Here is a 23,652-nt window from a genome sequence, read left to right on the forward strand (position 1 = left end):
TGCCATTTTATGAGACATGTACTCTCAAGATCTCCTTCCTAAATAAGTCTCTTATTCTGGGTGACTCTTTGGGGGAGGTGGACGTGGGTCGACCACCAGTCACAGGGTTAACTATTCACAGCACAGAATACTTGCTAGCCATCTTTTCTGGTGCAAGTAATTGCTGTTTCTCAATTCCAAGCTGAGGTTCAAAGGTTTAGACTAACTTCACAAGATCAGAGGTCAGGCACGAATTGCTGCAATTTGTATTTCAATTCTGCCGATATGACAGAATTTCACAGCTATGATGATTGCTTTTTCCACTTCTGCACACATACCAGGCCAGGCAGTTAACAGTGTAATTTGTACAAGTCAGCCCTTGGCACCCAAGTTTAATGAGTAACTAGCTGGTGCCTTAGGTTTCACTGGTACAAGGTGCACAGTATAAAAAGGGTCAAATGTCAACGCACAAAGACGGAGGGGGTGGGGAGTGATATCAATAACCACCACCTATGAATCAGACGTAATTTGTGTTCATTTTAAAAATAATTTCTATGATGGGAATGTTGGCGTGTTCGTTCTCCTCGCTTCTGAAAGAGGTAGATAATTTTGTTCAATGTTAGCAAGAAAGAACAGTGTGATTAGAGATTATTGAGAACTGTAGAAAGCGAAATTGCAGGCTCTGTTTACACTTTTCATGGATCTCTGATTTCTCAAAAACCTCCCCAAATGTGCCAGCTTTTCAAGAATCTCAAGAACAAATTGCGTAACCAGGTGTTTCTGAGCCCATGACACTTAGGATTATCTAACATTCTCTATACTTCATCCAAAACGTCAAACTCCTATCTTTATTTCTAACCCAAGTCAAGAATATCTTTTACTATTTAAAGTTGAGTATTGGGACTCTTCAAAAAATTCTTGGATGGTGGGTGTTGAGAATCCATGGGTTTGCCATTCACAGTTTTGACTTCTCATAAATGACTCTGAAACTACAATATAAATATATGTAACTTGTCATTTTTGTTATAACACAAATTTTAATTTTCTACTCTTCCAGACTGGGGGTAGAAGCAATTGGACTCTTCCATAGTGCAGAATAATTAAGCACACAGATTCTGGTGTCAGAATCCTGGGTTTAAATCCCAACTTCATCATTTACAGTTAAGAGACTTGAGCAAATGGGCAGCCTCCCTCTGTTTAGTTCCTTCATCTCCAGAACGAGTGTAACCATAGAATCTGCTTCATGGGGTTGTAGTAATAATTAAATAAGACAATGTACTTGAAATGCTTAGCACAGTGCCTGGTTTATAATAACTTCTCAGGGAATGTTAATTGTTTTATTAATATTATTAAGTTACATACCTTGTGAATAAGCCTTCCCTACCCTATATATCAGCCTAACTTGTTTAGACTTTTTTGCAGGAGGGTGACGTGGTCAAACTGTATGTTTTTAAATGGTCACTTTGTCTCCATGAGAGCTAGATTGATTGCAGTAGGCAAGAGTGGATGCGACCAAGTCAGCTGGGAGGCTGCTGTAGCCATCCAGGCAGGAGCTGATGGTTGGCAGTTTATAAGATGCTTTCAAATGCAGTGTCTCACTTTTATCTTTGTAATAACTCTCACGTGTGGAGTTAGGATGCTGAAGCCAGAAGGTGGCATGTCTGTGGTCAAACGCTGCTGATGACAGAGTGAGAACCAGAACTCTGTTACCAGACTCTTGCCCTGGCAGCTTTAGGCCCGTGTACTAGCACCCCTGGGTGTGGGGAGTTCATTTACCTTTAGAGAGGACTTGTTTTTAAAAACAGAATTCTCATTCCTTGGTTGAAGGCATGGGGTGAGAAAGTTATTTTTAGCCTAGATTTATGAGTGAGAGTTGGGAGAAGCAGAACAGGACATAGAACTTGATGGACATCTTTTTGGAAAAAATACATTGATTAATTTCACATATTTTATTTATACCCTGCCTCATTCCAAAAATGGATTTGAAACTGCTTTCAAAACTACATAAGGTAGACAAGATAAAGGTGAGAGGGTAAAAAAATCAGGGTGAGCAAATTAAGACGATGCCACAGTTGTCTTAAGGCCAACAAACGTTTGCCCTCAGATCCCACCATTTACTGAAGAAGGACCATGAGTAACATAAGATTCACATGCCTGAAAAAATAAAAGCAAACCAAGTGTTCTACTCAGAATAGCTTTTTCTTCTACTGGAATCTAGGAAAGTTCCCCCATTTGGTCTTCCTAAAGACTCCGTGATATAATGGTCAATAGCCATAGCTTTTTCACAGAATAAGGAGTGGGTGAGGGGGTTGGAGTGAATTAATTAACCCAGTTAATGTCTGGAAACCATTTCTTTTCTCTAGGAACTTCCCCACAAATCTTATTAATACATGTAGTTAGGTGGCCTTTAGTAAGATAGTTTCCTCCACAGTAATATGAAGGATTTATACTAAGATGGACTTCTCAGATGGGGTGCCCTGGGGTACCCAATATTGTGTCAGGAGGAGGGTGAAGCCACAGGGAAAAAGTGGCATGTGGGTTTTGCTTGAAGATTTTTATGACAAAACAATAATACAATTTTTAGTAAATGGATTGTGTTTGGAATCATTCTGGAAAATCAGATTTTTCTGGAAACAAACAGTTGAGCCTAAGTGTTTTATTTGGGGAAAATTTTCTGCCACTTGAATAGTTGTGAGAGGCACTTCTTCCCCTCATTAAAATACAGCACAGAAGTATGTAAAACCATAATTTCATTTATATGTTAGTGATTTGCTTTTAATTAATAGTTAACATGCCCGTTACTATGATTACTTTTCAAAAAGGAAAATTTGCCATTATAAAGCGAAAAATTAAAATTCTGCACAAATTATATGTGCCAGGAATAGTGCTTTATAAATACTTTCTCTGTTCTCCATACAATCCTGCAAGAAATTAGTTCCACTTTAACAATGGGGAAACTGGGGCTCAGAAAAAGTTGAATAAATTTGTCTGGATTCACGTAGCTAGCAAATGAATTGTTCAGCAGTCTGCATTTTATTCTGTTGCCTTGACAGGGTAGAATTAGTTTCAGGACACAGTTTGTAATTTGCACGTTTATTTTTATTTATCAGACACTGTGATGTTGACCATCAGGTATTATCCAGGATACAGCCCTTAGGAAATAGTCCTCACAGACGTGGGTGAGGATTATACACTTTGAGATGTACAGAGTTTAACAGCTATTACTCTATGATTTATTTGAGGGTGAGGCCTTTTTTTTTTTTTTTAAGTAGGTCACTGATAATAAAGATTAAATAAAGCCAGCTCATGGTTTAGTTTTATGGCTTGTGATCCTATGAAGTTTTGGATCCTACTGAATGCCTTACCAGTCTTTGCAATATCAAGATAGTTATGGCAGAGTAATTTTGGAGCTGTAACTGACTTCGGAGGCTATTTAATCGGCAGGTTCCAAATTGTGCTCTGTAGACCTGAGAATCCTCTGGTGCCCCCACACAGCCCCAGTGGACGATGGAGCAGGATGGGTGGAGATGCCTCTCCGTATCACCCCCTACCTCCAGCTCAGCTAGCTCCTTGTTTTAGCGGTTTGTTTCTGCATCTAGGTAAATTTCTGGTGAAAGAAAGGATGCTACACCTAAAAAAAAAAAAAAAAAAAGAATTAAGACAAAACAAATATTAAAAACCAGTTTGAAACTATTTGTAATCCAAGTCCTTTATTTTTCTTTAGGGGAGCAAACTTTGGCTCAGACAGGTGAAATGATTTGCCTGAGAACACAGAACGAGGCATGGCAGGGCTAAAGGTAAAACCCCAGTCTTCTAGGGGCTCCCAGTCTAGTGTTGCAGCCACCGTTCCATATTGAATCTTGGAAGTTATGTGGACCCTCAGGTGGCTTGATGAGGGCTCTCTGTAGTTAGGAGAGAATATTCCTGAAGTTTAGCAGATTGCATTTACAGATATGAAACAAAGGTAAACGTTTTGTGCTTTGGATATGTTTTAATGTCTCATCCAAAATACCCTTATTTTGAACTAACTTAAGTTTTTCTTAACTTGAATGTTTTCTGTATCACAACTTTTAAGATTATCCTAGGACCCCTAATCCTATTTTTTGTAGAACTCTGCATGCAAAGAACATCCTCAGAAGAGTCTTAACTCCACATTTTAGGGCAGAATAACAAGTCACTTTTATACCAGCTCTGGTCAGTTGGTAGCGGTTGGCTGAAGTGCTTGTTTCAGTGGTTTTTGACAGCTTCTTTGGATTCAGCAGGAAAGAGTGTGATGGTCGATAGTGTCATGTGACATAGGCCCCCAAATCGGGGGCAGGGGGAGGGGGTCCAAGGGCTAGATATTATCATCTCTGTAAAGGGCACCTCTTCTCTTTGTGAACCTATAAGCATAACATATAAACTACATCTGTATTCCTTCCTAAACATTGTGTTGTTCATCTTGAAGGTGGAGTAGGGGGCTCTAAATACGGCAGAGGGAAAGATACAACACATGGAAGAAATTGGTCCTTTTTTTTCCCCCCACTGTTCCTGTTTCTTCAAGGATAGGAGGAGGAATAAAGGATCACATCTCTTGGTTTGTAGAGGACATGATAATTAGAGTAATGGTAGTTCGTTTTTTGAAGAGAATGGCCCCAAATTGGTCATGCATATATGAAAATTATATTGAAATAGAAAACATTACTAGCAATTTTTTTTTTACCCCTTAGGATTTGCCTCAAAGGACACTCCAGAAATTGAACTGAGAAATCCCAAGGAAGCTGCCAGAGTGTCCCTGTGTATTCTTACTCTGCATCGTGTAAAGGATCAGACAGATCAAATTAGTGGTTTCTGGTGAGTACACCTGCTGGTGTCCTTTTCTTCTTCACTTAAGGAAAATCTTAAATTTTCATTCTTATTAACCAAGATATCTGCTGTATAGACAATGTGTACCTGGTGTATGTTTATGTGGCATTATTAGTGGTACATACAACATAAGTCATTTTGAACCAACAATGTAAGTCCTTGTGTCTTTGTTCAGTTTACATCTTTGTGCCCCAAGAGGAAAAACTGCTGCTGCTATGTGAGCATCTTAGGAATTAAGAGACATATTTGCATATAATAATTGCATATTGCTTATGAATCTATCTCCTCCACCAAAAAAAAAAAAAAAAGGAAAACAGAAAGAAAAGAAAAAAAGAGGTCAGGTACGTTTCAATCAGAGTTGTTCAAAATTTTGGACGCAAGGAAGGGTCCTTTGTACAAGCTAGAGAAGATATTGGTATGTTCTTGAGCAATCTGTGTGCCTTCTCTAATTTCTGTTTCCTCATCTGTCATGTAAGGTAAAAATAGCTGTCATGTCCTACTCTCCAAATCATGGCAATCCAGTGAATTACAACATATGTAGATGTACTCTGACAACTAAATGCTTCTCCACAAATAGAGGGTATTATTGGTCTGTGGGTGATAATCTTAGTATGTATGATATGGCAGGGATGGAGTACATAAAAGAAAGAGGCTACTTGTATCAGCTTCACCCAGAACCTTGGATGGCCAGCCCTCCCAGCTGCAGCCACAGCCCTCACATAGTCCTGAAAGGTAGAGGCAGCAGATCCCTGGATGTCAGGGAGGAGTTACTGGTGATATTGATTGCCCAGCAACTCCCCACTTCCCTCCCTCCCCACCTTCCCCCACCATTCTTTCTTTTCATTTCCTCTAGGCTGGGTTCTGGACTTAGCCCACAGAATTCAGGGGCTCAGATTGCCAAAAATGTCTAATTCTATATGTTTTTCTTTGCATAAAAGCATATTTATTAAAGGAAATTTGGAAATTAAAGAATACTATAAAATTACTTATAATTCGACGACCCAAAGATAGCTGCAGTTAACTTTATAGTATATTTATTCCTGTTTAGTTTTTTAAAATACTTCATATATATTCTAAAATATTTTTAACAAGGTTAACTTAATTGAGAACATGAAATAAGTATTCTAGCCAACAACTATGCTGTAATTTTTTTAGCCATTTCCATTACTGTTGAGCATTATGTTTGTAACATCACGTATAAACATATACTATTGTGTTCATTACATTATGCTATAAATTCTACTGTAGAGAACAGACCTGATTTAATTTTACTTGTGTCTCTTATTATTTTCTCAAGGTAAATTTCTATACATGGAGTTAATGAGAATGAACTATTTTTAATGACTCCTGCAAAGCTCTTGATGTTGTTAAAATGTCTTCCGGAAATGTATTAAATTATACTTGCCCTCCCATCTACTCCCACCCATTATATATGACAGTGTTCATCTCACTGCACACATACATGTACAGACTGAGTTCTATCACATTGAGAAGATTGAAAATCATAAATACTTCTACAGGAGCTCAGGAAATATAAGTCCATTCCCTCCCCTTGGCTCACCCCAGTCCTTACCAATACCAGTAGAAGAGTGTATCTCAGACCTGTTTATGGGGAAAAGCATATACGAGGCTTGCATTCATTCAGCTGGTATTTTTTACCACCACTTTTGTTCGTTTCTGTAATATGTGCTTCAGGAGAACAAAAGAAGATTCCTTCATTGTCTATGAGAAGCTTAATTCTGTTGGTGAGTCTAGACAAACAACAAACAAAAACACTCAATATTGGACAGCTCACTTCTCAAAACCTGTTTCTTCTTTAAAGTTAGAGGTGCAGTTCATCTGTATCTGAAGAGCATCTAAGGTGGTTTTCAGTAAAAATATGTGAGTAGGCAAAGTAGTAAAAACAACCAGGATATCTCAACTCAACTGTGAGCAATACGATGTGTTGTGTAACTTCCATTGTCTGGCAATGAACGCACATCAGTTCTTTAGCAGAGAAAAGTTCCCCTGCATTAAACACTAGGAAAAATTTTCAAGTTAATGGTATTTTTTAATGTGAAAGTAAAGTAATAGGAAAATCCTTCAAGATAGCCTCTAAGGTTTCTTTTAGCTCTAATATCTATAACTCATAAGTAACAGGCTGAGGACTTCCAAAGCCAAGGAATAGTCAGCAGCCTTCACAGAGAGATTCATAGAATTGTGACCGGAATTTTAAAGTGATAATTTCTACAGATTAGTTCTAATCTTCATCCTCACCAATTGCCCCCCTAAACACATACAAACTGAAAGTCTGTGTTTGTACTGTTCATGAGTTTTAATCAGATTTTCAAACTTTGTAACAGACCAATACGTTCATGACTATTTAGCTGTCCTTCACTGCACCAGACATCTACCAGAACAAAACAAATTGACCCAACTACTGAGCTGCACTGAGCGGTGTCTGGGAGACTGGGCCAAACTTTGGCAAGAAAGTCTGCCACTGGCCATTGGTGTCTCTCTGAGGTAGACTGTCCCTTGCATTTTAACAAGAGTAGATACTATGTAAATACTTGCTGGATCTCTCTCTACTCAGATTTTGTGCCACTTTGTAATATTGGTTTGTACTTAAAAGAAAAAAAAGTTACGTATATGTTGGAACAACTTCCAAAATCTAAAAGCATGAAGGAATTGTAACACCCCAGACTATGTCTAATCCCAATCTTGGGAAAAGGACACATTTTGACTATATTTCACACAGTTAAAAAGCCTCAGTTGAAAAGCCAATATATTGATCATTTGTCTCTCTCTGCGATTTGAATCATAAACATGAAGAAAAAAGCCACATAACCTAGAACATCATTTTTCTCATTATTTTCCCATTTTCTCTTTAAAATCTGCATTCCTTCCTCCTTTTCACTTCATATATTAGCTCTGCTGGTTTTTCCAGACTCTTTTTTTGTTCACTGTGGTAAAACATGCATAACATAAAATTTACCATTTTAACCCATTTTAGGTATGCAGTTCAGAGACATTAAATACATTTTCATTGTTGTGCAAATATCACCACCATCTAGCTCCAGAACCTTCTTATCTTCCCAAAATGAAACTTTGTATCTATTAAATAAGTAACTCTCCATCAGCCCCCCTCCTCAGCTCCTGGCAGCCACCATTCTACTTTCTGGAAGGCAGCTACGCTCACCACTGTACCACCAATGCCCATTCTACTTTCTGTCTCTGTAACTTTGACTATTCCAGGTATTTCATATAAGTGGAATTATACAATATTTGTCCTTTAGGGTCTGATGTATTTCACTTAGCATAATGTCTTCACAGTTCACCCATGTTGTAGCACGTGTCAGAATTTCCTTCCTTTTTAAGGCTGAATGTTCTATTTTGTGTATATACCACATTTTGTTTATCCATTCATGCACTGATGAACATACAGGTTATTTCCACCTCTGGGCTGTGTGTATAATACTGCTATGATCACAGGTGTACAAGTATCTGTTCACATCTCTGTTCTCAGTTCTTGTGGGTATATACCCAGTAGTGGAATTGGTGGATCATGTGATAATTCTATGTTTAAGTTTTTGAGGAACTGTCATACTGTTTTCCACAGCAGCTGCACCACTTTTTATTCCCACCAGCAATACATGAGGGTTCCAGTTTCTCCACATTCTTGCAAACACTTAACTTCTGTTTTGTTTTGTTTTTTAAATAATAGGTATGAAGTGGTATATCACTGTGGTTTTGATTTGCATCTTCCTAATGATTAGTGATGTTGAGCATCTTCTGCTTGTTGGCTATTTGTGTATCATCTTTGGAGAATTGTCTATTTAGCCCTTTGCCCATTTTTAAATTGATTGGTTTCCTTTGTTGTTGTTGCATTGTAGGAGTTCTTTATATACTCTGGATATTAATTCCTTAATATTTTGAGAGATCATTTTCTCCTATTTCATGGGTTGCCTTTCACTCTGCTGATAGGGTCTCCTTGGATTCACAAAAAGTTTTCATTTTGGTGTAGCCCAGTTTATCTGTTTTTTCTTTTGTTGCTTGTGTTTTTGGTGTCATATCCAAGAAATCAATGCCAAATCCAATGTCATGAAGCTTTTCCTCTATATTTTCTTCTAAGAGTTTTATAGTTTTAGCTCTTACACTTAGGTCTTTGATCCATTGTCAGTCAGTTTCTGTATATGGCATACGGTAAGGGTTAGGGTTCTTTCTAAAGAGGTACTTTTTAATCCCACCAAGTCTCAGGGAAGATATGTCAGTTAAGCAACTGGCACACATATTCACGCCAATGCTTATCTTCATCCACTTTCCTTTCTAGCATAGGCTTCGGTGGTTTCCCAACAGACAGGTGAGAAAAAGCTGAAGCAACTGGGGAACTAACATCTCAGCTGGCTCAGCTCTCATAACTAGGAAACAGCAGTGAGAGCAGTGAGGCAGTGGCTGGGATCAGCGAGCATTGTCACGTAAACATGCTTCATGAAATCTTCAACAAAAGAACAGCAAAGGTAGATAGCACTGTAGGCTGGGAAGAAAAAAAGCGAGCATGTGCATGTGTCTGTATGTGTGTTGTGTCTGTACATATATTTGGCAGCAGAGGGAAAGAGAGAGGTCACTCCACATTGAGTGTGACTATGAATTGGGCTCCATCAAATATTTATTTATTTATGTTCATACCAAAATAAATTTCTCTCAGCTGTTTCAGAGAAACACAACTAGATTAGCCACAATTACGTGGGCAAACTATGTTACCAAAACAGCCTAGTTCTGTGTTATGGTGGACAGAACCTAAAGTTGCTCACAGCGCAAAATGGGAAGGTCTGCCTTGTCTTCACTTGCAGAATCTTGAGAAGTAAGAAGAAACTAGCAGGCCACGTAAGCTGCCTCACCTAGTATCACCTGGACCAATGGTCTGCGCTGGACTGGCTGCCCTGACAGGCTTGGAGGTAGCACCACCGCACCAACATACCATAGTTGCAGGATTCTGCACATGAAGTGGATTCTCAGCATTAGAACCTGGTATTGGCAGTTGGGCATCCAAATCTCAAATTAGCCTTAAATCTACTAAGACTCTGGCTTCAGGACCTATGAAAAACAAACTGTGACCCACTTCATCCCCTTGGTTTTCATAGGGACTGGTTTACAGGGATAAATTATTTGCTTATTTTTGTCATAAAAGGTGATTTGGAGAAAAAAGAAATAAAAAAGCCTCTTAAATTTTCTGATGTCAGGAGGGATAAGCGAAGCCATACTTTCTAAAAACTACAAGACTGGTATACTATATTTCCCTTGAAGCATTAAAGTCATTTCACGCTTTATTAACTCAAAAAATATCCAGCATTCCCCTGTGAGACTGGGAATAAATGACTAGCTTAAATCGGGGCGTTTTTACTGGTATGCTAGTTTTTCAATTGAAATATTAACTCCATAACAATGAAAGTACAGGCTGCATGAGACATGAACAGCAATTATGTCTCCAACAATAGTCCCAGGAGTTTAATATGCCTGAAAAATCATACACTTCCTGACACTTGAACATTTCATTCTAGATGCCCTAGGTTCAGTAAAACTCTGGAGATAAATTTTCTGTTCATTTCCATTCTTAAATTTCAGTCTATATTTCATGAGTTTCTTTAATATAGTTCTGCTTTCTGTGTAACTTTTATGGTCTGTGTAACTTTTATGTAAATTTCCAGCTAACTTTAACTGCCTAGTTAAATTATAGAGACTGGGAAAACTGGTTCTCCTTCCCTTCTCTCTCTCTTCTTCTCTTCCTTCTTTTAATAAATACCTTTCCTCAGAATAGAGCAACCTTTTTTCCCCACTATCTGCAAATTCTACCTCAAAAAATTAGAAATTTAGCATTTCAATAATTTGTAATTGACAAACTCTCTTCGTTTCCCTAGTTCAAACCAAATATTACTACATTTTGTTCAAGTGGTAAATACCTGGTAAAAAGTAGTTTGTGTCTGCGTGTGTATGTGTGTGTGTGTGTGTTATTTAAACAAGGATTAAAGCAAACAGCTAATCAGACAGTAGCATTGCCCTATTCCTATATGTTACTCTGGGGTACTTATTAACCAAGGCAATTGCATTTGAAAACCAGAGATATTAAATGAGAATTTAAGATGAGAAAAAGAAAATAATAATTAAGAAAAAGAAAAGTTGAAAGAAATGTGAATCAGGAGGAAAGATAGCAGGCGGCAGTGATGGTAGTGATTTTTTTTTCCCACTAAGACCAGAGGTCCCAGGGCTGCTTCCCCACCTTATCCCCTCTTGCCCCCTGTGTGGCAAGATAGATGAGTGAGTGACACCACTGGATCGAGAAACTTGGAGATTTCTTATTTCTATTTTACTATATTCAGTATCAGATTAGTCTGTAATTTCTCTTCCAAGTCTTCAAGACCCACTGCCGCATGGTAGAGAACTGCCCAGGAGCAGAGCAATACCACGGAGAAAAGGACCCTGTCCCAGAGTGTGAGCTCAAGCACTGTAACACTCAGCCTTTTATAAAACCTGCACATAGGAGAGCGTTTGGAAAGTGCTCTCTCTTTGTGCTTATTTCCTTGTAGCATAAAATGTCTGCCAAATCCCTGAGGCAATATAATAGAAACTAAGCATATTGGTGCAGGCAAAAAAAAAAAAAAAAATCATGGAAGTTCTCCAGCTGCCTGACCGGTGCCTGCTTACCAATAAGAATCTAAAGAGACTTCGCTGTCTTCCATCAATAGTTGGTGGGACCTTTCCCCTTGACACTGCTGGTGCCTGAGCTGTGTATTAGAAATGCCAGCTCCAATACCAAAAGTGACCTAACTGTCCTTTGGTGGGCTCCTTCTGGTGCTGCAGACAGACTGCTGGACAATGCTTAGTATGACTCTTTGTACGCTGTTCCTAGGTGCCAGTAAACCACAAAAGTTAAATATAACTAGATAAATAGAAATAGAAAAAAAATGTCCAAAGCAATTTATCCCACCCTGTTTCTTATAAAAGACAGTTCTTACTCATTGGTTCTTTCATTCATTTATCCCTTTACTGAAGCATTTCTTCATTCAGGGCTATTCACTGGGGATACCAAAATAAAAGTCCCTGCCTTTGAAAAGCTTCAATTATAGCTAATGAGATAAGCATTGTTTTAATTTTTCTAATACATTTCAAACAGTATAGAATAAAGTGGAATTAGACTAAAATATCTAAAATCACTTCAAGGAGAAAATGAATTTTAATTTTTCTGTTATTAAGAGACCTCTCTCAGATGACCCCATTTCTAATACAGTCCAAGTTTTTACAATAAAGAATTAAGCTACCGGGTGTCAGGGTTTAACTTTAGCTATATTTTTGCTAGAAGGACCTGTTTTTTGTTTTTTTTTTTTTTCACTTTTTTCTTTATTGAAGTGTAATTGATTTACAATGTTAGTTTCAGGTGTACAGCAAAGCAGTTCAGTTATATATATACATATACATATAATTTCAGATTCTTTTCTATTATAGCTTATTCTAAGACATTGAATATAGCTCCCTGTGCTATACAGTAGGTCCTTCTTGTTTATCTATTTTACATATAGTAATGTGTATCTGTTAATTCCAAATTTATCCCTCCCCTGCTTCCCCTTTGGTAACTATAGTTTGTTTTCTGTGGAAGAATCTTCTCTTTAAACTATCATTTTCGTTTCTCCCTATATTCTTCATCATCATAATAAAAACCAGACATAACCTGAGGAAGAACAAAGCTAGAAAGCTAATACAGGGAGAATAACATTTAACTATTTAATGAATAAAAAGAAAATATAATTTTGGGGTTAGTTTAAAGTTGCATGAATGCATATTGTCTTTGCTTCCCACTGGAAGGTTTATTTCCTTTTATATTTTTTCTCACAGAGAGTCTATTATAGTCATTGTTGTAATCTTTGAAAATGTTTTTAACTTCAGAAATACCTGGCATTCAACTTAAAATTTGTAGAAGAAGGTAACCCATGGCTTATTCAATGTTGAGAGTATTTCTGGACAAATGCTCTTTCATTATAACTACTGCTTTGGGATACTTAATGAAATACAAGGACATCAACATTAAACAGGATCTGGTTTTTTTCTGTGGTAGCAGATATTGTTTCATAGCCAGAACTGAAATGACTAATGTTAACCAAACAAAATCAGAAGGTCACACCTAAAACTGAAGCTAATGTTTGACTATGTCATTCCATTTCAGAGTCTTTGTTTCTGAACAGGCAATTTGTCATTTTCTTACAAAGAGACCTATGGTATTCTTGTATACTACTATTTGACATACCACCAGGAGGTAAATAACAGAACATATCCTGTAAAGCATGTACTGATGTAGACATGGCATAGTAATGATAAATCCTACTAGTACCATATAGCTACTACTTGCAAATATAGTTTGAATTTGAGGGAAAAGAAAGGCATTTACCCACCATCGTAAAGACTGTAAGCTACTACTCTTCATATCTGGATCTCGACTATACTTCGACTGTCCAGACTTTGTTTTGTCTTGAATATAAAGCAGACTCTAGTGCCCAGTAGAAGTTAAACTAGAGGCTATCACCCCAAAGAGAAGTCTCCTTTATTAGATTAGAATTCCAATTTTATCACTGTCTAATTGTGATTTGGAGCTTAAGCACATGATCATCCAGTTTCTCCATCAAGAAAAAAGGCCTGCTACTTTGGCATAGTATTGTAAGTATATATATATATCCATATGTAGGGAAGGTATAAACAGGAAAGACATTTGTAGAGAGATCAATTTTTCAACAACTTGAATCATACTCTGGATGACACAGGGGACTTCCTATCTAAAGTAACTCTATTATAAATCCCTTTGCAAATTAAAGAATGTTTTTATAATAAAAATAACCATCCATCAAACTACCAGTTTGTATATTCAAATACTGGCACATAAGATTTTTCTAAGAATATTATTCTCAGGTAACTTTCTTAAACTTGGGGTGGTAACTTCAATACATCATAGTTGACAAACAATGTTTACTACTACATTCAGTGGGTAGACACAAAGCATTAGTGTAGGTATACTAAGTAGTAATAAAAAGAATACAATACTTACAGAATTGAACAAATATCAAGTGTTACTTTTTGCATAATCATTAGCTTTAAAAATGCATCATTATAACCACACATTTCACATATACAGTGTCTTATGTAAATATGAAAGGTGATAGCTATAGAAGTTCCCTTCCGGTTTGTCCACAAAAATCTAGGAGTAAATTCCCTCCGATTGTTTAGCTTTAACAATTATTTTATCAGCAGAAAATCAATTTCAAGCAGAAAATTCTGTTATCAAGCAGGACACGTATTCCTCGCAGTGACGCATTGAGACAGTGATTAGCACCACCACTGGTCTCTTTCTGCAAATGAGGATGATGAGGAAGAAGTCTTTAAATAACTTACCCAACATCATACAACTATACAGTTAAAGAGCTGGGGCTCAAACCTAGGAACTCTGACCCTAGAGCAGGGGTCTTTTGCTATAAAGGGTCAGACAGTAAATATTTTAGGTTTTGTAGACCGTACTGTCCCTGCTGCAGCATTTTCAGCCCTGCCACTGTCGCATGAACGCCATGGACAGCAGGTAAACAAACAGGCATGGCTGTGTTCCAACACAACGTTATAAGAACAGCCACAGGGTTCCATTTGTCCTTCTGGCTGGAGTTTGAGGGCCCACGTTTTAAATTTCATCTCACTGAGATGTCATGAAAAATCAAATCCTTAAGGTGACTTATACACATAATAGGTGCTCAGAAACGGCACCTATAATTAACTCAAGAGTTTTTAAACCATACATTACAGAAACTATTTGTGAGAGATTATTTCTCGTCCATCTCCTTCCCTTCATGGAGGATTGCATTTAAGTCATCTCTTCTCTTTTAGTGCTGCTCTCTTCTTAGCATATAAGTACACTCTGCAGCCACTTTTCCCAAAATACTAAACATGCTGTGGAGCACTGTCCTCCTCTGAAATCATGTCACTGTGCTAAGTGATGGCAGTCAGCAGTGTCTGGCTCATAAAGATGCTCAATAAAATGGATTTTGATTTTCATGATTTCAGTTCATTCATTCCATTACAACATCATTGGGTAAGTACTACATTTGCAATGATGCACTATATGATCTTGTAGTTTTAAGTGTAGGAGGATAAGAAGAGCTTCACTCCTCCAGAATTTTCATCTGTCTCTAAATATAATTAAACCAGACATGTGCAGATTTTCAGTCCTTGTCCACCTGTTATAGCTGGGTCACTCCTTGGGTTCTGTTTTGACTCATGGTCAATTGCTGCTTGTGTATTTTACTAAGCTACTGTCATAGCTTTGGCACTCAATGAAATGTTTGTTCAAAGAACATATATGACCTCCTAGGGCGAAATAATCTTATGTGGCTGCCCATCTTTGCTCATGGTGTTAGCTCTGCTCTCTCTCCTCTCCCTCCTTCTCTGTCACCCTTGCCAGACTAGGAGCCCCAAGGACTATGCAGTAGTCACCAATGTATTGCCAAGCACCTAGCAAGGCCTGGCATACAGCAGTGTTCAGTTAGTGCAATCAGCAAGTGTTTGAATGAATGAGTGAATAAATGAACGAATGCATACACAAATATTGTTTGATCATCCATTTCATCAGATCATTGCCTTTTGCCTAAGAGGTTCAGAAGTGATTTTAGCATCAGTGAATTGATTGTGTGCCGGGAGCACATTTTCAGTGATCGTTCATAGTATGTCTTTAAAAAGAAAAACTGAATCTTGAGTAAAATTTTCTACATTATTAAAGAACCAGTGACAAAAAGCAGATTGTCAGCAGTTTTCACATGTCCATGAAGCAGAGGGGTCTGAATCTAAATGAGGCACTTCTATAGCTTGGCAGATCTTTAGCCTGATTTCAAAAGCGGTGTTTGTGTGACCCAGGCCTGTTGGTTTGCTGGATGACAAATGAATTTGACAGTAGAATTAGTCTTATAGGGCTTTATGGTGGTGGTTGTTTACTTTGAAAAATTAAATCGATGGGTTTTCAACCAAGTTAAATGAGTAGTTTGGCATCAAAGAAATACTACCTTGGACCTTTGAAAAATCTTGCACATTTCTCAGCATTTGACAGCAAGAGCCAGATCAAGAAACCAAGCCCATGCTGGGGGTGGAGAGTGTAACAACTTCTCTTATTACTTAATTAGTACCTCCCATGTGCAAGTATATGATCTATGTATAACTCTAAGGTAGTCAGACTCGATCAGTAATTCAGAGCAGGGAGCAAATTTTTCCCCTGGGAGGACTTTTTGGTTGTCATATGTTGGAAGTGGGGGTGGGCATCTAATCAGTAGAGAGCCAGGATGATCTGAAACATCCCATGGTGCACAGGACAGGGCCCCCTCCCCTCAGCAAAGAATTACTACCCCCAAAATGTCAGCAGGGAACGAAGTTGAGAAAGTTTGACACCTGAGGTTCCTTTGCAGCTCAAATTCTGAGATTTTAGGAAATTAGATTCTGTATGTGAAAGAATTTTATAAATCGCAAAACACTGCATAAATTCAAGCTGCTATTATGATACAAGTCATCGCTGTTTCTCCTTCTCTTTCTCCTCCCTGGCATCGGTCTGCCAGTCAGCCTTTCATCCTCACCAGATCCCTGGAAGGTGTAGGTCACAGGAGCCCAGACAAGGGGTGAAACGAGATGCCATCCTTCTGCTAGTTCACAGTTTGGGAAAACCTTAATCCAGGAGGCAGAGGTGGCCAAATTTGCGGGGTTCATTTTTTTCAGCACTACCCCATCAACCTGTTGAGAAAAAATATGTGTGTAATGCTTATTTAAAGGGAACCAGATAACAGATTCCCAGTGGTATTTGTGTACTGCCAAACCCCCACTGAAAACTCCCCTGTGCCTCTCCTTTTGGGCAGGTGATTTTACCTTCTCCTGGTGCACAGCCAGGGCCCTGGGAACCCACAGCCAAATGCCTCATTTTCAGGGATGTGTTGATAGAAATGCCTGAGAAAAGTGAGCCTCATGGCTTTGCATATGTTTATCAAACAGTCATTCACTGAATGATGTCCTTTGCTATAACAAAATCTGACTCTTGAAGTGTCATTAAGAATGAACTCTTCTCAGATTAGCCAGGAACTGACAGAAGGTGTGGCCTAGGATGTCATTATTCTAGTGCCTCCTGAGCTTTTCAGGATTCCCCCTAAATGGAAGGGAGTCATGGGAGGATTTTTGTGTGTCCCAGACACCATGCCTGCAAATAGCTGAAGGTTGTCGGCTGAGATAGAAAGAAAAAGAGCGCAGTTCCGGTCTTCAGCTTATTGTTTGGGCCCACAGGTAAATTCCAGGTCTTCTGCCTCCATTTTGTTAGAACTCCTTTCAACATGTTCACAGCCCGAGGTAACAGAAATGTCCCCATCCCAGAGCCTGCCGGTGGGGGCAGTGTTCTCTCTGCTGTTTACTCTAGTGGGCGGTGGTAACTTGGCGCAGGGCAGTAAGATAACCGCTCTGGGTGAGGCCAAACCTTGGAAACGTTTTGCAGAAGCTGATCTTTGATTCTTTCCCCCCTGACGTGTAGCATTAAATGCCATTTAATCCTGGAACCAGTCCTCTGAAATGGGTGGTTTTATTACTAAAACCATCTTAGAGATGTGGACCTGGAGCCTCATATGACACACCTAGTAAGTCTTGATCTGAACTCCAAAGTCTTCGCTTTTAACCAATATGGGAAGTATTTTATGTACCTGTACATTCTGTATGCTAGGTTGTGACTAAGAAGTGACTGTTAGTAAAGACAAACATTTTATGGTATACATAAAGGACACAGAAGTAGAAATCTAACTGTACACAGAGACAGAATTACCTCTTGGATAAATACATTCTAAAACCTTCCAACTGAATTAAATTCCAGCTAGTGCTGGAAGACACTGCTTGACACTGCATATTATCTTCAAACTGCAATGTGTCTGTTGGTCAGCAAATAAAACTCTCCGAAGAATTCCAAATTGCACATTAATCTCACACACGCACGCACGCACGCACACACGCACACACGCACCCAGAGCTGTGAACCAAAGTTAACTGTTGGTCTGCATAATTCTAGAGTAAACTCATGTCTGTTTTTGATCCTAGGTAAAGACTGGTTGGTACACATTGTAAATATTTCCCAGTACAGACTTATCCCTTGCCCTCTAAAATTGCCCAGTTCAAAGTTAAAATCCTACTGAAAGGTACTCTGAGCCAGTACTAAGAAGAGGATTCAAATCCTTGAGGATTTCTGTTCTAAGTCTGAGTTAACCCTGAAATATTATTTTACCCCAACAAGCTCAAACTCGACCTAAAACAAAGACAACAAAAATTCTAGCTAATAGTTCAGAATAATAATAGCTTGACTTGAAAGTATTTTCCTCTGTTTTATATGCCAAAGAGTGAATAAATGATTTGTTTCGAATAGATTGCCATGTTTGTTTAATGCTAGCAGCCTTCAGTGAAGACTAATGCGTTTTTAGCGTGCGCAAGAATGGCTCCGTGTTGGGAGGGTCCTGCCCCGGGGGAACTGGCATCCAGGTAGATGACTGGACTTTTTGAATCCAGTGCAGCAAGTCTCTTCAGGTTCTTCCTGGAAGAGCCTCTGCAAACTGCTTTAGCCAAGGGTTAGGTGAGAAATAGGTTTACACTTGGATGCCTGAGCTGTATCACCAGTGGAGAATCACCCTGCCAGACAGCTTACCTGCTATGAACGGAATCTGGGAGACTCTGATACGCCAGTCTACACCAGAACACACAGGCTGGACTGCTCATTCTGACCAGTTTAAAGTTGGCTGGGGTAACCTCTTGCTTGTTTCCTTGTAAACACAAGAATCCTACATAGGGGCAAGATTCTTGCCTCAAATTCATATATCTTTTTCTTTTTCAAGTTTCTTGAGCACTTGGTGCTGGGTCCTGCACTAGGAGCTTTACATGGATTATTTCAGCCCTCTGGTAAGAATCGCTTAGGGGCAGCTGTGGTACAAACTCTAAGCCACACTGTCAGGGTTCAAGAAAGCTCTGTGAGGATGAGGTCCACTGGTATCTGGCACATAGTAGGTGCTCAGTAAATATTTGCAGAATGAATGAATAAATGAGCACAAATGCTTCTGTCTCTCTTTAAAATCTTAAGAAATTATTGTTCACATATAAGTATTAGAGCTGAGCCAACAACCTTCACCAGATCTTCTTGTAGGTCTCATAAATTTGACCACATAGTTAAGTGGAAAACAGCTTAGAATAAGGGAGGGGGGAAGGCAGCTCAAGAAGACTCTTTAATATATGTTAGAATTTTTAAATTGGTCCTGAAATTAAGTCACTGCTCAGCACAGGATACAGAGGGAAAAGTGACTGTAATACTTAGCAATAGGAATCTCTGTTATTTAGTCTCACTGACGTGCTCTGCACATCTCCTGGAGCAGAGGTCAGCACACTTTTCTATACCTGGCCAGATAGTAAGTATTTTAGCCTTTATGGGCCATACACTCTGTCTGAACTAGTCAACTCTGCCATTGCAGTGCAAAAGGAGCCATCTTAAAAAACAAAAAGAATATGGCTGTGTTCCAATAAAACTTTATTTACAAAAACAAGTAACAGGCTACATTTGGCTCATGGCATAGTTTGCCAAGCCCTGGTCTAAAGCATGTCTAACTGTAATAAATCTTCTGTTCCATCTCTGAGAGAGGGTCATGCAGCTAATGCTGCATAGTTCCCTTTTTTAAGACATTAAGCACACCATATATCTTTTACATATCTAAGCCTTTGGCCTTGAAAACTCATTAAACAGCACACCATGAAATTTATTTAACTCTGTTATCTTAGACATAAAGAGAAAGGAGTTTGTAGATCATAAGATTTTCTTGAATGTGTTAAACTGACACAATGTACCATTTTTTAATGGCCTCAAATGAAATCTTAATTTTATGGAATCTTATTTTTATTCTTTTTGCATCTCTGAGCCTTCTCATCCTCTCTTTTTTGTATGTTGTGTGTGTGTATATGTTAAAATATACATAACAAGATTACTCCAGTTTTAAGTGTACAGTTCAAAGTACATTCATACCAGTGTGCAACCATTACTACCATCCATCTTCAGAACTTTCTCATCATCCCTCACTGAAACTCCATAAAACACTTAATTCCCCATTCTCCCTCCCCCCAACTCCTGGCAGCCACCATTCTACTTTTTATCTCTATGAATTTGACTATTTAAAATATTTCTCCTTTTGTGTCTGGCTTATTTCTCTTAGGATGCCTTCATGGTTCATTCATGCTGCAGCATGGGTCAGAATTTCTTTTCTTTTTAAGGTTGAATAATGTTCCATTGAGTACACATGCCACATTCTGTTTGTCCACTCATGTGTCAATGGGCTTTTGGGTTGTTTCTACCTTTTGGCTACTATGAATAATAATGTTATGATCACTGGTATACAAGTATGTTTGATTCGTTGTTTTCAATTCTTTTGGGAATGTACCTAGTAGTGGAATTGGTGGATCATATGATAGTTGTTAAGTTTTTGAGGAATCACTATACAGTTTTCCACAGTAGCTGCACCATTTTACATTCCTGCCAATAATGTGCAAGGTTTCCAGTTTTTCCACATTCTTGCCAACACTTGTTTTGGGTTTTTTTTGTTTGTTTGTTTATTTGGTTGGTTGGTTGGTTAAAACAGAATGCTAATGGATGTGAAGTGGTATCTCATTGTGGGTCTCACTTTTTTTATGTCAGTGTTTGTAGTTAGTGTAAAAAATAGTTCATTTAGACACTACATTAATCTGTGTCTCATCTCGTGCAAGTTATATACGTATTTTTTACATATATGTACATTTATTCCTCTCCTAGCTCCAAAATTATGTGAGATGGCTTCTAAGGATATGAAAACAATAAGATAAATAATATTTAAGTAGCTAAATTCATTGCATTGTGGATATAGAAGACTAAAAAAATGAATCCATAGCCAAAATTGGATGAACCCGAGAGTGTTGTAATGTCCTATATAATTACAAAAATTAAAGCAATAAATTCAATCCTGAACCTCCTAGTGGCCAAAGAAAGAAGGGAAAGAGGGCCAGTAACATGATTCATTTATTCTAGATGATGAAAGCTCAGGAACAACGCTTTTCTTGGTTCACAGATGTAAGAAATGAGCTATAACTATTTTTAAACAGATGATTATGTTACACCAGCAGATTGCAGGCTGAAAGCAAACAATTTTTGGTAAACTTAATGATATTGGAATTGGGAATGACTCCCCTAGCCTGATCATTATAAAGCTTATTTTGTGTGTTAAATGGTAGTTTCAAAGTACAATTAGGAAAATAAAAAGTCAATTCCACATATCTCAGCAGAGCAATAACGTCTATTCCTTTGGACTTTAGTCACTACGTAATGTCATACAACACGTAAGATCTTGAACTGCCTCATACGCGTTTATATATGTACCTGGCATGTCCTTTCCAGGTCACAGATTATAAATGCATATGTTATTTGTACAAATAATCTTCTTAAGAATATACCCTTATCTTCCTTTTGGAAGGAGGGAAAGCTCTTCATGTTCAAATCTGATATTGAAATTTCTGCTTCAACATGAAACTACAGGAATTAATGTATTATTTTCAAATTTATACCAGAAAAAAGACTTCATGATGACTGGATATGTTGTCAAACCAGCTTTCAAGCAGTTGAAGAGCAAAGAAAATTAAAAATAAGAATAGAAGCCATATCAAACAGATGTTTTTAAAGAACTGAGAAAGTGTCAAAATTACTTGAAAATGGAAAGAACTGGTCTGAAGTTTTACCAGAAGTTAGGATGAAAGATAAGAATAAATGGCATTTCTTGAGCATTTACCATGTTCTAGGCACTGTTCAGAGTGCTTTGTATTAACTCACTCTTCTAAACAAAGTTATTACCTAATGATCATTCCGGTTTTATAGATAGGGAAACTGAGGCATGGGGCAGCTAAGTATCCCTGCTCCAGGTCATACAACCAGGAAGTGTTAGATGTAGGATTCACACATAACCATGCATTCTGGCTCCAGTGGCCACTCACTTACCATTAAGCTGTACTGCCCTTTGATGTTACAGCAAATGAACCAAAGAAGTATTACCAGTGGGCAAAGTAACATCTCAGATTTCTGTTGTGTCCCTATAATTTCTTTTTTAGGGTTTTTGTTTTGTTTTTTTTTTTTTTTTTTTTTTTTGGTGATAAAACTTACCTTAATTGTCCTTGACATTTCTCTTAATATCCTTGTATAGAATTAAGATAAGTGATTAAAAAAATGAAAAAAGTTGAATGATAAAACCTTATGCGGCTACTATAAATTAAGGTTTTACAGTGTTAAGAACATGGGAAAAATGTTTATAAAATGAATTAAGGAGCAGGATGTAAATTTATTGGAAGCCCAGCTTCCCCACCCCACCGCCTGCCTGAACTATTAAAAGAAAGATGGAAAAGTTTAAATGTGGCTGTCACTGGGTAGGAGAGTTAAAAATAACTCCTTTTCTTATTTTTCTTAATTTTCCATAAAATTTACTTGAATACTTTTAAAGTCCAAAAAAAATGAAATAAACTTCATGTTTTAAAAAGCCAATCAGAGCTGTTCTTTACAAAAGCATGATAACAAGTTCTTAGTGATAATCTTATTGTATAATTTAAAATCATTTCCACTCAGCCCCATGCTGTATGAGTGAAGGTGGCATGGTTCAGAATTGCACTGTTGTGTGTAGCTATTTAATTTTAAAATAAAGTGAAAATTTCTGCAATAGTCACATTTCAAGTATTCAGTAGCCACGAGTGGCTAGTAACAGCTTTACCATCATCACTGAAAGTTCTACTGCACAGCACTGGTTTGGAAGAAAGAACACAAAATTTGGAGCCAGATGACGTGGAATCAAGTCCTGATACGAGCCAGTACTTGGTGTGAGAAATGGACGATTTACTCAACCTGAGTCTATCTCCTCATAGACAAATTGGGACTAATGATAATGTCACTTACCATGAAAGGAGATTAAGAAGATCAAGTAAGATAATGCATGTAACAGTTTTCTGAAAACCATACTGTGCTTTACCAGGTAGTTGCTGCTTCATAAATCCCCCAGTTTGATCTTAATCTAGCTCTTTGTGCACTGATTCCACATCCATGAATGATTCATACCAAGAATTATGCTGAATGACACCATAAAAATCACACTTACCAGCTCTTAGCACAGTTCCTAGGACAAGTCTTTGGTAATGTAGATGTTTCATCTCTTGTAAAAAGCCTCGGCACACAGCTCTGTATCTTCTGTAATAACACCTCAGTTTTTTGCTTAACAATGTAAATACATTGCCCTATTTCCATTCCTAAATGAAAAAGACTGTCTTAAAAAAGAAAGCAAACAAATAGGCTTTGTCTGCCAAAGAAATAAATGGGGCAAAATGCTATAATTTAAAAGGAAATCAATCTGAGTTGACAGTGCAGGAATTAAGCAAAAGATGTTGCCAACTGCTGGAAGAACATGAGGTTTTCACTGACAATTACAGCTGGTTCTCTATGCTTCAAAGCTGTTGGGATACTGATTAAGCGGAAGTACTTGCTTATTCTGATTTTTTTTTTCTCCCAAGTCACTTCTGGTTTTTCCTGCAAAACAACTTGCTTAATTTAGACTGTTTTAACGCTGCATATCCAGAGCGGTCTTCATCTTCCTCCTCATTTAACCACCTGACAGTTCAGCGTGAGTCTTGTATGCCTTGGGGGAAGAAAGAAAGGAAGGAAGGAAAAAGGAGTCAAGTTCTGGCTCAGCTCGGCGCAGATGCCACACTCATCCTCTCCCTCCTGCCTCCCCC

General features: G+C 38.0%; 1 protein-coding gene and 1 long non-coding RNA gene across 12 annotated transcripts in view; one reads left to right on the forward strand and one right to left on the reverse strand.

Moving 5' to 3' along the window:
* Positions 1 to 23,652, forward strand: part of RBM47 (RNA binding motif protein 47) — a 147,827-nt gene that overhangs the window by 112,140 nt on the left and 12,035 nt on the right. For 7 of the 11 annotated variants that reach the window (XM_064487214.1, XM_031435561.2, XM_031435563.2 and 4 more), the window contains one exon: positions 4,689 to 4,812. Coding sequence is in view for 2 of the 11 variants with exons in the window: in XM_031435560.2 (XP_031291420.1) it covers positions 4,689 to 4,812 (124 nt within the window). In the remaining 9 variants the exon portion in view is untranslated. Of the gene's footprint in view, positions 1 to 3,703; positions 3,777 to 4,688; positions 4,813 to 23,652 lie in introns of all 11 variants that reach the window. The other 4 variants (XM_064487223.1, XM_031435566.2, XM_031435567.2 and 1 more) reach the window with 1 other exon arrangement.
* On the reverse strand, positions 3,207 to 23,627 carry LOC116147973 (uncharacterized). Its single transcript, XR_004131463.2, has 3 exons — positions 23,022 to 23,627; positions 6,398 to 6,575; positions 3,207 to 3,610 (listed from the first exon to the last, which is right to left on the reverse strand). It is a non-coding gene; the product is annotated as an uncharacterized LOC116147973 (long non-coding RNA).

Source organism: Camelus dromedarius, chromosome 1, assembly GCF_036321535.1.
Source record: "Camelus dromedarius isolate mCamDro1 chromosome 1, mCamDro1.pat, whole genome shotgun sequence".
Lineage (NCBI taxonomy): Eukaryota > Metazoa > Chordata > Mammalia > Artiodactyla > Camelidae > Camelus > Camelus dromedarius.